The 15,650-nt window shown below is 35.1% G+C and overlaps 1 protein-coding gene across 5 annotated transcripts in view; it reads right to left on the bottom strand.

Moving 5' to 3' along the window:
- Positions 1-15,650, bottom strand: part of PHKB (phosphorylase kinase regulatory subunit beta) — a 215,074-nt gene that overhangs the window by 90,191 nt on the left and 109,233 nt on the right. For all 5 annotated transcript variants that reach the window (XM_025448119.3, XM_025448120.3, XM_035713913.2 and 2 more), the window contains 5 exons: positions 9,872-9,967; positions 8,545-8,742; positions 4,690-4,747; positions 3,817-3,894; positions 1,318-1,476 (listed from right to left, as the gene is read on the bottom strand). In XM_025448119.3, coding sequence (XP_025303904.1) covers positions 1,318-1,476; positions 3,817-3,894; positions 4,690-4,747; positions 8,545-8,742; positions 9,872-9,967 — 589 coding nt within the window. The remainder of the gene's footprint in view (positions 1-1,317; positions 1,477-3,816; positions 3,895-4,689; positions 4,748-8,544; positions 8,743-9,871; positions 9,968-15,650) is intronic.

The raw sequence follows: 15,650 nt of genomic DNA on the forward strand, positions 1-15,650 counted from the left end.
ATTTTTTCTTTCGGAAAATCTAAAAGCAAAACCTGTACAAATAATATCAACTCCTTATCAAGAAGCTGTCCCTTTAAAAGATGAAAATTTTTCTACTGGTTCTTAAATTAGCATTAAGTATATATGGACTCAAAAAAGCAGTTAGAGGGGATCCCTGGGTGGCGCAGCGGTTTGGCGCCTGCCTTTGGCCCAGGGCGCGATCCTGGAGACCCGGGATCGAATCCCACATCGGGCTCCCGGTGCATGGAGCCTGCTTCTCCCTCTGCCTGTGTCTCTGCGCCTCTCTCTCTCTCTGTGACTATCATAAATAAATAAAAAATTAAAAAAAAAAAAAAAGCAGTTAGGAAACAAGCAAATTGAAAACTGCATTAAACTTAATTTTCTCTTCTTTGGTTAGCTTCTGTGTGCTCTTATATGTCATTTGTAAAAAGCTTGAATTGGAAATCTGAAATATTCTTCCCTAATGGAATGTAAAAAAAAGAAACTAAAGATGATTACTCTTACAACACAAACAATTTTAGCATTTATGCAATAATACTGGGAAAAACAAAGACAGTAACAATTCTTCACACAGTAAGCAGTTCTTCTAGTGCAGGTACACACAGTATTTATAATCAACCTGTTTCATAATTTGTTTGCCATTAAGGAATTGACTCTAATATGATAGTCTTTTTGATGTAAAAGCTAATAATATTTGAAATTTTAGTAAGCAATGATGCAGAAAATGCATAATAATGCTTTTGTGTGTGTGTTCATTAAATTAGCCTTTATCTCAATGTATCCAAAGAGTACTCATATTCAGCAGAAGTTTTAGGATACCCTGAAAATTCTTCAAAACAAAACAAAACAAAACAAAACAAAACAAAACACGAATAATGGTCCCATTAGGCCTCTAAGCTAACTGAGTAAATTGCCAATGTATATTTTTGGGAAAGAGGAAAACTTTGAGATAACCAATTCCTTTTGGCAACTGGTTTATTAAAGCTATGACCAAGCATAAAATCAGAATTTTTTTCACATTATATAAATGTAACTCAAAGTTCCCACAACCTCTTGTTAGAAACCTATCCACTAGGCTGAATGCAGCCCCTAAACGACCATAAAGGTACCCACACCTACTTGACATTCTTCCCAGAAACTGTCCATCGTCATTCAGAGAAAAAGACACATTATACTTTTACATACTAACAAACTCCCCCAAGACCTCTTAAACAGTATGAAACACCACCCAAATCCAAGAAAGATGTCAGCAAAAATATACTTATTTCTAACAGCTTGATACCAAGGGAAAAAATGTACCCAACCTTCTCCACTTACCCAGGAGTTTTGCAATGATATAAAGAGCTTGTCCCCAAAGAAAGAGTTTTCCATCACGGCCACAGTTGCTAGGAAATCGCTTTTGACTACCAGGGTTTCTTTTCTCATTTTCTACAAAATCAGCTGGCACATAATAGTACTTTGGTATGACAGGATAACCTACGGAGTTTAAAAATAAATATCTGAAATATAAAAAACAGTGTCCTCCCCAAGTTTTCCCTTCAAGATATTGCAATGTTAGAAAGCAGAGAGAGAGAGAGAGAGAGAAATAGAGAGAGAGAGAGAGAGGTTGTAAAGGAAGTAATAGATTTGATAGGCTACAGAAAATTGGATATATTGGCTTTCAGAAATTGCCAGTGAAAAACATGGAAAAAGCTCTTTGACTTTAAAACACTAATTTGACAGCATATGATATGCTTTAGCCAATAATGTGTACATAATCTCCTTTAACAACATTTAATTTTAACACCTTTAAATGAATCAATAAAAATACAGTATGCAAACATTTAGAGCCATAGAAGTTATCTCTAATAGGATTAGTCTGTAGAAGCATTACAAATGAGATACTGTGTAATCTCAAATGAAGAATTATAACCCTGAGCCATTGCTTAAAGCAAAGAAATCCCCATTTTAAACATTTAGCCCATTATCTACTATTCAATATCACTGAAGAGAAAAAAAAATCCATTGTCCCCTGTGACTAACTCATTTAAAACATTTCTTAAAGGGCATGTGTTGTGATGGGCCTGCCATATGTAAGTGATGAATCACTAAATTCTACTCCTGAAACCAATACTATACCTAATATATTAACTAACTTGAATTTAAGTAAAATCTTGGAAGAAAATAAATAAATATATACATTCCCTGATGGAAACTAAAATTTATTATTCAAAGACTAAAATCTGGGATCCCTGGGTGGCTCAGCGGTTGGGCGTCGGCCTTCAGCTCAGGGCATGATCTTGGAGGCCCAGGATCGAGTCCTGCATTGGGTTCCCTGCATGGAGCCTGCTTCTCTCTCTGCCTGTGTCTCTGCCTCTTTCTCTCTCTGTGTCTCTCATGAATAAATAAATAAAATATATTAAAAAAAAGACTAAAATCTTGGTGGATAACACAAAAGGAAAAAAGCCAATATTCTTGTAGAATGCTACAGAAGACTTTTTGCACTGTCAGCCCATAGTAAACTTATTTTTCCTAATAAATTCCACAGATATTCCTAAAATTTGCCTCCTTCATACATCAATCAACAGTTATATTTGTGTCTAAAACCAGTAATAAGGTCTATGGCACACAAAGAATACTCTGAACATCATTCTCTGAACATGATAAAGGTTAAACTGTGGTACACTAAACTACCCCCTCAATGCATCAAAGATCTACCACTGAATGCTAACAGATCTGATTCAAGGAATTTCAAATATTATATTCATTACAGCATACATTACATCATTTCTCATATTGGAAAACTGTTATTTGGAGCTGAAAATATAAATAACTGCTTTTAATAATTAATATTTATTTGGAATTCAATGTTTATCCACAAATGTTTCACTACTTTAATATTACAAGGATTTTAAAGGGTGGACACACATTATGAAGTTTTTACTTGAAAAGACTTGTGGAAAACCATAAAGAATATTACAAACATCACATGAGGAACAGGGCCCAGTGCCATAACTGCAAATTTGCATACCATGTCCATAAGACCATCCATTTTTTTACCCACCCACATCATGATTTTTCACTTTCAGATAAATATGTTTATAAAACTATTTACTCAAGAGAATATGTTCTTATTTATTAATACTTCCAATCCCCAAAGTATCTGGAGCTTCTTCTTTGTAATTTTTTGAGAATTAGTTTCTAGTCATACTGAAAAATTAGTTATCTTCTTTTATGGGCCCTGCTGGTGTTTAACTAAAACCAATATACTATACTCATAAGAGTCCTTTAGCTATTTCTATTATTAAACCCATCCTCAAAGGATGAGACGTTAGCAGAAGGCAGACATTCAAAATGATATACTAAAGGCCCAAGAAGCAACTCTAAAGAGGAGGCCAAAATGATCTTGGCAATGGTAGTACCTTTAGGCTAGGATAGAGTCTTTTAACGTAACCCTCTGTAGGGGGGCAGCATTCACCTGAACGTGGCATTTCTGATGATCTGGAGAAAAAGTGGTCACTCTACACAGAGTGGAGGAGTTTCATAGTAGATAGCAGGAAAAGAACCTGTGCCCACCTGGTAAACTATTTTGTAATTACTATAGCCATAACCCCCTAAAGTTTATTCTCCATCCTTGCATTGCTCAATGAACTCCTTTTATAAACACACATTTATAATAACAAATTAATACATTATTCTTTATAATTCATTGAAGGCTCAATTCACTTTTTACAATGTAATATAAATTGCTATATTTAAAAAGGAATCATTTATACATTTCAAAGCAACATTAAGAAAATATGAGGAAGAATTTCTTGAAAAACAATCCAACTATACCTTCTGTGGTATGATGAAGTACTGGAGTCAGAAGATCCTGATACTCCTTTACTTGTTGGGGATTGCCTCTAAAAACTCCTGAAATTTAAAATATAAAATCCAACAGCATTTGAGCTCAGTAAGTACCACAGAAAACTTAGAAAACTCTACTGGGGGCACCTGGGTGCTTCAGTCAGTTAAGCATTCAACTCTAGATTTCAGCTCAGGTCATGATCTCAGTGTTGTGAGATGGAGCCTGGTGGTTGGGCTCCATGCTGGGCGAGAAACCTGCTTAAGATTCTTTCCCTTCCTTTCTCTTTGTCCCTCCCTCTCCATTCTCTCCCTCTAAAAACAAAAAACAAAAAACTACTAGCCCAGTTATGTTTATTTTGGTAATTCTGTACATAAATACTATAAATAAAATTGAAAAAAGGTCATGCAAATATGTATGATATTATTCCAGGAAACTGATTTTATTTTATTTTATTTTTTTATTTTTTTATTTTTATTTTTTTTGGAAACTGATTTTAGAAGGACATGTTAGCATTTAGAACTGAAAATTGAATTTCAATAGAAATTTCTCAATTCTGAACTGTAAATGTTATATTCACAATGTCACAGATTATAATACCCATTATTACTATTCATAAAAAATTTTTCTTTGCAAATATGAAAATATATTTGTATCATTTCTTAAATTCTTCAAAGTGTTTTTTTAATTCTTTAAATGACTTAACATTCACTCCGAAAGCAGAAGAGCAGCATATAAAAATGCAGAGCAGTTAACATCACTGAAATGTAGTCTTTTGCTAGCTAGAAGGATCATATTTCATCCGCTTTTCTTTAAACCATTTATATTATATAGCTTAAATTTTAGGAGAAAAACTCACTTACCATCAATCATCATGTAAAGGAAAAATATGGGAAATTCACACTCAATGCCATCAAACAGCTAAAACAGAAAATAAAATATTAAAGATTTCAATGAAGTTAACTAGAACAATTATATTAGAACAATTATATTAATTAGAACAAATATGTTAATTACATTTATAGAATGATTGTTAGAACATTATAGTTAGGATATACATAGAAGATTTATATAGTAGTAACAAAACTGGACTAATGTAAGTAGTTTTGTTGTTCTTTTAAAAAATTCTTAGAACTCTTATTCAAAATCTCATTCATTTAATCCATCACACAGTGATCATTCATTCAATAAGTGTTTACTAAGTACTTAGTAATGCCTGGCATCAACTAGACAGAGGGCTATGGCGACAAAGAAAGAAAGAACCTGCCCTCAAGGGCTCCTAGCCTAATGGTGAGTCAGGCATGTAAATAAACAACTATAGTATTATATGAGATGTCTATACATAATACATCAGGAACATAAGAAGTGAAATACCTGAGTCTGCCCAGGGATTGGGAAGGGATAATAGGAAAGGAAATGCTTCAATTAAGGCTTGATGGATTTCTCTGGGGAGATGAGCTAAGGGAACTCCATGCAGAGAAAAGAATAGTACAAACTACTGATGTACAGGAGAACAAAGTTTGTTAAAGAAACTACCAGCAATTCAGTATTTTTGGAACAAGCAAGCAAGAAATCATGAAAGTTAATACCCAAGAGGTGGGCTGGGGCCAGGCTAGGCCAGGCCAGCCACATCAAGAAGGAGGTGGGAAATTATGTTAAAAGACTGAGACTTTGATCTAGAAGTGACAGGGAACAACTGGTGAATACTGAGTGGAAACAGATTTACTCATTAGATTTACTTACTAGTTGGTCAGCTGGCAGTATTGAACAGTTTTAGGGGCAAGAAATAAGGAGATCAGCTGGAAGGCTACTTGGAAGCAATCCAAAGAGAAAATATGATAGCCTAAACTGAGGTTTCTCCACTTCAGCACTATTGACATTTTGGGCAAATAATTCTTTGCTGTAGAGGCTGTTCTATGCAAAATAGAATTTTCAGTACCCTCTCTGGCCTCTACCTTCCAAATGTCAGTAGCACCCACTAAGTTGTGACAATGAAAAATGTCTGCTTGTCTCCTGGGTCATAAAATCATTTGCTTATGAATCATTAACCTAAACCAAGGAGTTAACAGAGAGGAAGGGACAGATGTTAAGATTTAAAGGAGATTAAATCTACTAGGCCTGGGGAATGACAAAGAAAGCTGAATGAGATGGAAAAGCCTAAAATGACCTTCAGGTTTGGGGCTTGAGCATAAGCAGACTGAAGGACATCCAAGTAAGGATGTTCAAAAGGCAGCTGGATACATGGCAGCATACTCAGGGGATAAAGGAGATCTGAAGCTAAGAGTGATAGCTGAAGTTATGACTGCATGGATAGCATGAAAAGAGAATAGGACTAAGGATGAAACTCAGGAAAAGGGCAATTTTTTTTTTTTTTAAGATTTTATTTATTTATTCATGAAAGACACAGAGAGAGACAGGCAGAGGGAGAAGCAGGCTCCAGGCAGGGAGCCTGAGGTGGGACTCCATCCTGAGACCGCAGATCACGCCCTGAGCCAGAGGCAGGTGCTCAACCGCTGAGCCACCCAGGTATCCCATAAAGGGCAAAGTTTAAGAAGTGGCAGAAGAAGAGCCTGAAAAGGAGACTAAGAAAGACAAAGAAGAGCATTAGGAAGAGAATGGGCCCAGAGAAAGTGGAGAATGTTCCAAGAAAGAAGACTCAGTTAAAACATTCAAATGCCAAGGAGAGAGGTTCGGTGAAACAAGATCAGAAAATCATCCACTACCCAGTTACCTAAACCCAGACACCAACACGGCTACTGGGAAGTGTTGAAGCAGAGCTGGAATATAATATGAAAGAGTGAGTAGGAGGCAAACAAGGAGACACACCAAGAACAGACTATATACTTTTCAGAAGTGTGGCTACAAAGACAGAGATGATTGGAGGTAGAGAGGAGTAAAGGTTTTTGTTTTTGTTTTAAATGATGAACATCACTATGTTTATGCTGAGGAAAAGAAGCTGATTGGAGTTGGGGGAGTACAAGACAGAAGGAAGGGAGAAGTGAGGAAGAGGAAGAGGAAAAAAAGAAAGAAGCAGAGGCAGACATGCTTCTATCAGAGAAGAAAACAAATGATAGTAATAACCCCAAGGAAGTAAAAGAGACCAGAAGGGGGTGTACATACGGAAGGATAGCCCTGGGATGAAGGGCAGACATCACCTTCTGTGAAACAAAGAGAGATGGAGGTAGGGATGGATGCAGGAGAGCTACAGTAGCAAAGTCAAATAGAAATGAAACCTATGAAGTAAGAAGTCACGTCTGGGAACTTGAATACAAATAGGAAAAAAGCTGGAAAAGCTTGTAAGGGGAGTTCCTGCAGAGTCACACAGCAGTAGGGACAACAGTGAGGACTGAACCAACACAGGTGTTCTGAAGCTGGGATGGCATCTGTCAGTACTGCTATGGCTGTCCATACTGGTGCTCAGCAGCAGGTACAGAGACAAAGAACCTCTACTTGACCGATCCAAAGCTGAAAATTTGCAAGGTGGTACGATTCAAATGTAAGTGCTATAAATCAGCTCAGGAAATGTATTAAATAGAGGAGAAATATCTGAAGGTGTTTAAGAGATAAATGGATCCTTTGACCATTTATAGACTGCTATAAATTACAGTTTCAAATATGTACACAATAATATGGCTCCTAATGCTTTCAGATGATAGTCAGTTATGAAATTAAAAAAAAAAGATAAATAGCTTGTCTAGTTGTCCAGCAAATCTAAGTGTATATTAAATATTAAGAGTGGTATTTAACTGCCTAACAAGTTATAAGGTACAATGTTGCCTAAACATTTTCTATATACAGATTCATGGTCCCTTACCTATCTTCAAAGTTATGACCATGCTTACAAAAATATTTTTCAATCTACACCACTAAAGAAAAGTCTTCACCAATGTAGATGGATGCTTACCCTTTTTTGGGTGTTATAGTTTTCTGGACAGATTAAAAATAGCTAGAATAAACCTAGATAAAGTGGTATGTATGTGCATTTGAAATAAATGATTTAAAACTAAATATTTAGAGGACTATATTTCAAAGGGAAATGTCTAAGTAAAACAGAAAAAAGAGCATTTGCTTAAAAGATTGAAAGTTGAATCACAAATAAATATTTTCGGGCAGCCGTGGTGGCTCAGCGGTTTAGCGCTGCCTTCAGCCTAGGGCATGATCCTGGAGACCCAGGATCGAGTCCCACATCGGGCTCCCTGCATGGAGTCTGCTTCTCCCTCTGCCTGTGTCTCTGCCTCTCTCTCTCTCTGTCTCTCTCTCTCTGTCTCTCATGAATAAATAAATAAAATCTTAAAAAAAAACAAATAAGTATTTTCTATTATGTAAGGCAAATGATATGGAGCAAGTAGACAAAGTACTGAAAGTTCAGTTGAAAAATTATTCATCCAGTGAATCACCATGGCCCAATATGAGCAAATGGGCCTCACTAGCTAGTAAGGCTAACATTTACCAATAGCTTACTCCTGTGTCCAGAACCATTTGAATCACCTTTAAAGATATGTTAACTCATTTAATCCTCATACAAATTTCAATAACAGGACAAATAATAGTAGATACTATTACTATTTTAACAATGAAAAGTATTAAACATACTGAAGTTTATTAATTTGCCCAAGGCCAGAGAGTAAGTGGCAGTGCCAGAGTTCAAACCCAAGAAGTCTGTTTCCTGAATCAGTGCTTTTGACTCCTCTGTTATGATATGAAATATTTTTTGATACCTTAATTTCAGCTGGTTTGTAGTAGCGTCTGTTGGGATCTTCCAATGATGTTCTGTATCCATCTCTCAAGAAACGCTTAAATCCATATTTTCCTTTTAATTTTCTAACCACTTTATCAAGTGTTTGGCTAAACAAAGCTTCATCATCTAGGGCAAATGCTGGATAAGTGATGCAGGGTAGGAGGGCAGCATCTGTGTTCTGGGGGCAATAAGAAAAAAGAAGGGAATGTTAGTGTCTACAGGATAATGATCAGCACAGACCAAGGAGAATCAGGGAGATGAAAAGTCAGTAAGGTTATCTAACTGACAGTGAGACTGCTGTGCTCCAAGGGACAGACAGACATTTATATGACATAGTTTGATGAACCTAACAGAGGAGATAAAACTTTATCCATTGATAAGGAGTATTTTCAATATTCAACACGACTCAAACTCGAGGACATTAATAACAGCAATGTGCATGAATTTAACACAGATAATTACTACTTATAACTTAGTCTGTCATAACATTGGTTTACAATGGTGAAAACAGAAAACAATCTGAATGTCCAACAATTAATTAGCTGAGTAAATTAGCAGCCATAAAAATTTATATTGTAGAAATGTTTATAGATATGGAAATATGTCCACACAGAATTAGACTATCAAGCATTATGAACAATATTCTTCCAGTTTTGTAAAACAAAAATGTTACATATGTATATAAAAATATGTGGAAACATATAAACCCAAATGTTGCCACCCTAAAACTACTGAGTGGTGAAATAATGAGTGGATATTCTATTATTATTTGCTTATTTGTGGGTTCTGTTTTTTTCTAAATCATGATCTTGTATTATTTCTTTAAATCATACTCTTTAAATAATTAAATTATTTTATTTGGGGTATTTTCTAAGAATAGACCCACAAATAACCCCTAGAAAAATCTGTAATCCGGTACTACAGGCATATACAAGTTTGAAAGTGAGTTACATGAGAATAAAGAAATAAAGCAGGTAATTTTATTTAAAAGAAATATAAATCATGAAAAATACTTTTCTAATACTCTATGACTAAAAATTTCATTTTGGTATAATGTTGCTACTCTCTACCCCACCCTCAAAAAAAAGGTCTAGTTTTCTATAGTTCTACAAAAGACCCAAGGACAAAGTAGCTTTGTCCACAGTTCTGCTCACTTCCTGAACTAAACCTCCACAGGATGGTGGAGCGAGAGGCAACATTTATTTTCTCTTTTCATCTCTTCTGGCAATCTGTAACATTTTAAGCACTTTCTTGGGAAAGCAATCATAAATAGTAGTACATATTAATTTATTATAAATATATCTCACATGAGATCTTGATTCTCTGGGTAACAGTGAACACAAAGTTTGCCTATTGCGATTGTGAGCATCGAGATCCACAAATATAACCGACCAAGAACAGCCCTGGAACGAGAAAGAAAAACACATTTCCTGAATCAAGAAAAAAGAAATTATAGAATGCTGGACATTTTGGCTGTAAGAAATTTCACAAAAATATTAACATTGGTTACATTTGAGAGTGGCATTACAGAAGATTTTAATTTTCTTTTTTATATTTCCAGTATTCCTCAAATTTCTTGCAATAAACATTAATTTTATAATTAAAAGAAATAAATATTATTTTTGCAATTTCCCTATTTCTCCTTAGTCATCTTACAATTCAAAATGTAGTGATTAAAAGATAACTAATCAATTAAGGATATTTGGTTTAATAAAGATAAAAATAGTTTAGCTAGTATTTTGGCAAGGAATAAAGCAAGAATTAGGATGCACAAAATCTGAATTATACAGTCCTAAAAAGAACTGTGATTATATGATCAAACTATACAAATTTAGATACAATCTAGAATTAAAGCTGTAAAGAACTACTTGATTAAAATATGAAGATAGGGGCAGCCCTGGTGGCTCAGTGGTTTAGTGCCACCTAAAGCCCAGGGTGGGATCCTGGAAACCCAGGATCAAGTCTCATGTCGGGCTCCCTGCATGGAGCCTGCTTCTCCCTCTGCCTGTGTCTCTGCCTCTCTCTCTGTGTGTCTCTCATGAATAAATAAATAAAAATCTTTTAAGGAAAAAATGAGATAGAAGCATCTCTAATAATAATAATGCACATAATGCTAGCTAATATTCATGAGGTCAAGCACTGCTCTTCATGCTTCACATGGATCACTTAATCCCCAATACGTAGATATTATTATCTCCATTTTAATGAAGAGGATTCTAACTCCTAGTTTAACAGAGCAAGGGTTCAAAAATCAGGTCTTTGACATAGAACCTCACATCATAACCACTGAGTTGTACAACTTACCACATTAAAAAATATCTTTCACATAAGAACTAAAAACTTAAAAAGATAGGTGTAAAAAAATGGCAATTGGTCTGATAACAAAATTTTTAAAAATTTACTATATAGCCATTAGTACTTTCCATATCCGAGAGCATAGTCATAAGTAAACATGGCTTTGTTCTTTAACTGGGAAGCTAAATATTTTGAAAACATAAGAGATGAAATTGGAATACAAAGACTACTTTCATAATAAGAGAACACTCAGAAAAATACATGGAGAAAGGAAAAAGAGAACTCTTATAACTTTCATGTTACTTTAATATTACCCTCTAAGTCTCATCCAAACTTACACCAACTTCAAAGATGTATTTAACCCTGAAACTAAAATACCTTGAATCAATCAATCACCTAAACTGACATTCCAAATCTAGTACTAGTAGGCCCCACCTCCAAATATTAGACTCATTATATGTATATTTTTCCTGTTAACCTGTTCATACATGAATATTAGCTCATGAAATAAAATAATTTTTCTATCATGGTATCATTTCTTAAATCTCTATTAACTGATCATAAATAAAAATGAGTGAAGCTACCTCTGAACAACGAGATTAATGCTAAAGTGTCCTTCCTACGATTTGAAAGTCTCAACTCCTCATTTCCAGCCATAAATCTGAGCCCAACAAAAGCTTGACACAGTAGCTGCCATTGTCAAGAGTCAAATGCTCTATCCTTTGAGAAAAATAAACAAGATAGGACCTGATCTCCTCTCTCAAGGAACTGACCCAGGTGATATATAGTCCCTAAATAAGATGAATAACAAGCAAAACAAAAAGACTGCACATAGCAATACCCAGCTACATACCAAATGATTAGCTTAGATGAAAGAATACTAATGATAATAAACTTCTTAAGTTAATAGGAGAAAAACAATAGGGCACTTGGGGACTTTCTGGAGAAGGTAAACTAAGTTATGAATTTTGGGGGAGAGGGGGGCAAATAGGGTGATTAGAATAAGGCAGCAGAGAAATAAATGGGTATGAGATGTTGGGAATCTCTGAGTATAGAAAATCAGACTCACGGTTTATCCTTAGGCTGATAATTAATAAAGTTAACTGCATGTCAAATCAGTCTGCCTTGAATTGAATTTTTAAAAGATACAATCTAAGTAGAGAAATAACAAAGTGAAACGGCAAATTTGGCAATTCCTGACATTACCTAATTAATATAAACAGCCAACTTCTATTTTCTGGCCAAAATAAATGGCTTGTTTACCTAAATTCAAAGTATTTGTTCAGGTCTCTTCCTTTGCCAGCTTCTAACAAATATACCCAAAAGGAAAAATAATCTCATAATGTTACCATATTTTAACACTGAGATAAAGATCAAAAGTTAGTTAACTGTATTGTTTGGGCAATCTCTTGAAAAATACACCATGCTTTAGGTATATAACCCATATTTACAGGAGAATAAAATTCATCCAAAGCCATGGGCCACTATTCCTAATCAGAAGCAACTTTTTCTAAAAGTCATCAAGGAAAACTTACATATGGAATTAATTATCACCTTCTTTAAATGATCAGACACATTAATTTTAGGACTGTAAATTTCAAAGGAAGCTACATATGTCTCCATTGCTTTGAACACTTTTCATAATATGAGCAATCTCTCCAGTCATCACCTTTTACCTTCTGACCTCAGCTCATCTGTTAGTATCTTGATTTCTCCAATTAAAGGCACAAATATGAAAGGATGTTTTATATGTATATATCACTGTAAATTAACTGATTAGCTTTGGATATTTTATTTTCATCTTCCATTTCTGAAATCATCACAACTCTGTCATAATAGCCCAACTCCAGTTAAAGACTATATTTTAAGAGTGGTAGATCAAACTTTAACCCCCAAATTGAGTTTCTGTAATTGTGTCCTAGTAAATACACTAGAATTTGATTCAACCTGACTACTGTCTTGGGGACTTCAGTTTCAGTGGTGGGTAAGAGCTGCAATGACCCATCTACCCCAGGCTTCATGCCCACAACAAATCTTTCTGAGATAGTAGCAAGGGAGACATCTATGACCATTAGGTACTGCTGATCTCTTTAATTTCAATTCAAAGTGAAATTATTTGATGGATTGTCTGGGTCTTTCTTTTCCCCATTAATCACTTCTCTGAACCTGAGCTATTGGCTTGCTGTCCTCATCTATCAGCAAAGAATCAAACAATGAAACTGGTCAGTATATCTACTATATATGATACCTTCTCTATTCTCAGGATAAAACCACACCACTCTGATGAAACCATATTCCTCCTAGCTCAGCAACAGGCTGTCTCTTAGCTTTGTGGCAGATCCTGGAACGTTGTATTCTTACAGAAAGGATATTTACTGTTGGGCATTACCCCTCTGCACCATGGCTATGGGTGGCAACAGGTGTGTAAATATCCAACTTTTACAAATTGTCAAATAGCCTCCAGTAGCTCCTCCCACAAACCATGCTTCTTTCTTTACAGAAGATCCTACTCACATAAAGGATGTGAGTTTTTCAAACTACAGAAAGAGATGAACCTAAGGGTTCTCAGGTTTCAGAAGAGCAGAGCTAAGACTCAGACCCAGGGGACAGCCTGGGTGGCTCAGTGGTTTAGCGCCGCCTTCAGCTGAGGGGGAGATCCTGGAGACCCAGGAAACCCAGAATTGAGTCCCATGTCAGGCTCCCTGCATGGAGCCTGCTTCTCCCTCTGCCTGTGTCTTTGCCTCTCTCCCTCCCTCTCTCTCTCTCTGTTTCTCATGAATAAATAAATAAAATCTTAAAAGAAAAAAAAGACTCAGATCCAGGAATCACAAAGCTTATGCTAACAATGTCGATGACACTTTGCTGAGTGTAAATTATGATTTACTTAAACATTACTTCTAATAATAATATTTCTATATATTGTCACAGAATATTGACAATATATAGAAATTTATATTTATACAGAATATATATTGAAACCATGATCAATATATAACTGTCACACTGAGGCTTATATGAGTTATTTTTCTAAATGCTACAAATTAGCCTTTTTTATAAACTTCTCAGTAAAGAAATTAAGCCATTTTATCATATTTTCTTCTTAGTCTCTCACAAAGGAAAATAAATTTTGAAAATAGTTTCAGAGTAAGTATTTAAGTAATGGGTTTTCTTCCTGAATAATAAAATAAGTTTAATATTAAAAAAAAAAAGGAAGTAGAAACACATGCTAGTCATAATGAAAGCTAAAAATTTTTTCCACCCAATAATTTCCATAAAAATAAAAACATTTGTCATATACAGTACACAAAGGGTAAAATGCAAGTCTTTGCATTGTTCAGTGAGTTGATACCTCCTTCAGAAGTTCAATAAAATGGGGATGGGGTGAGTGACAGGCACTAAGGAGGGCACTTGATAGGATGAGCACTGGGTGTTACGCTATATGTTGGCAAACTGAATTTAAATAAAAAATTTAAAAAAATAATTAAGGAGAAAATGGTGTGGTCAAAGGTATGAACTCTCCATTATAAAATAAATCTTGGGGCTATAATGTACTGCATGGTGACTATAGTTAATAATACTGTATTTGTATATTTGAGTGTTGCTAAAGGGAATAGATCTTAAAAGTTCCCATCACAAGAAAAAAAAAACTCTAACTATATATGGATGTTAATTAGACTTAATGTGGTGATCACTTTGCAATATATACAAATATCCAGTCATTGTCATACATCTGAATGTTATATATCAATTCTATCTCAATAAAAATTTTAATTTCATTCAAAAAAAAAAGAAGAAAATGCCTTAAGAGTTTCTCAAGAAAAAGCACAGCTGGGATGCCTGGGTGGCTCAGCAGTTAAGCATCTGCCTTCGGCTCAGGGCGTGATCCCAGGGCCCTGGGATCGAATTCGGCATCTGGCTCTCGGCATGGAGCCTGCTTCTCCTTCTGCCTATGTCTCTGCCTCTCTCATGAATAAATAAATAAATCTTAAAGAAAAAAAAAAGAAAAGAAAAAGTACATCTGTCACCTCTAAAGGTGGAAAGCATTCAAGATTCAAGATTTCCTGTACTAATAGCTGATATTCCAGATTCATTACCAAGTGGCTTTGGTTTAATTCCTGGTTTTGCCTCTGTTTCATGACCTGTGAAAAGTCATCTCAACTCTCTGACCATTCATTTTGAGAGAAGGACCCTTCTAACTCCAAAGATCTATGACTCTCTGAGTTGCCACCAACAGGAGAAGCATTTTTGGAAAGCTCTAAATTAATTTAAAGAAGTCTTTAAAACACTTGAGCAGGTCTTCCAAAACACTGTACCAACAATATTAGAAATAACTGATAATATTAATGATAATACCCATGTGACCTGAAATCCCTCAAGTCTTGAAGAGGTTTCTTTGGGTTTTCATCTGAACATTTCTTTTTTATATTAGTTCTTTTTCTAGCTGCTCACCTTTAATGAGACCACAACTCTTTTAAGTACATGAAGCAATATTATAAGATGATTAAACACTAAAAAAAAAAAAAAATCACATGCACTTTTAAATGTGCTACTGTTTAGCAGGTACCTCTTTTTAAACTGTTCTAGTGGTGGGAATTTGCAAAACTAGGATTCTCTCTGATATTATAAAAAAAAAAAAGGAAGACAAAGAGGGGTTCTACTTGCAATAGGTAACATCTGTGTGGCTACAGGAATAAGACATTATTTGTCTAAATTCTATCTGAAATAATCAAGGAATAGTCAAGTCAGTGAAATTTGGTGTATAGCTCAGCTGGAAACAGACACAAGCTAAAC

The sequence above is a fragment of the Canis lupus genome, chromosome 2 (assembly GCF_003254725.2).
Source record: "Canis lupus dingo isolate Sandy chromosome 2, ASM325472v2, whole genome shotgun sequence".
Taxonomy (NCBI): Eukaryota; Metazoa; Chordata; class Mammalia; order Carnivora; family Canidae; genus Canis; species Canis lupus.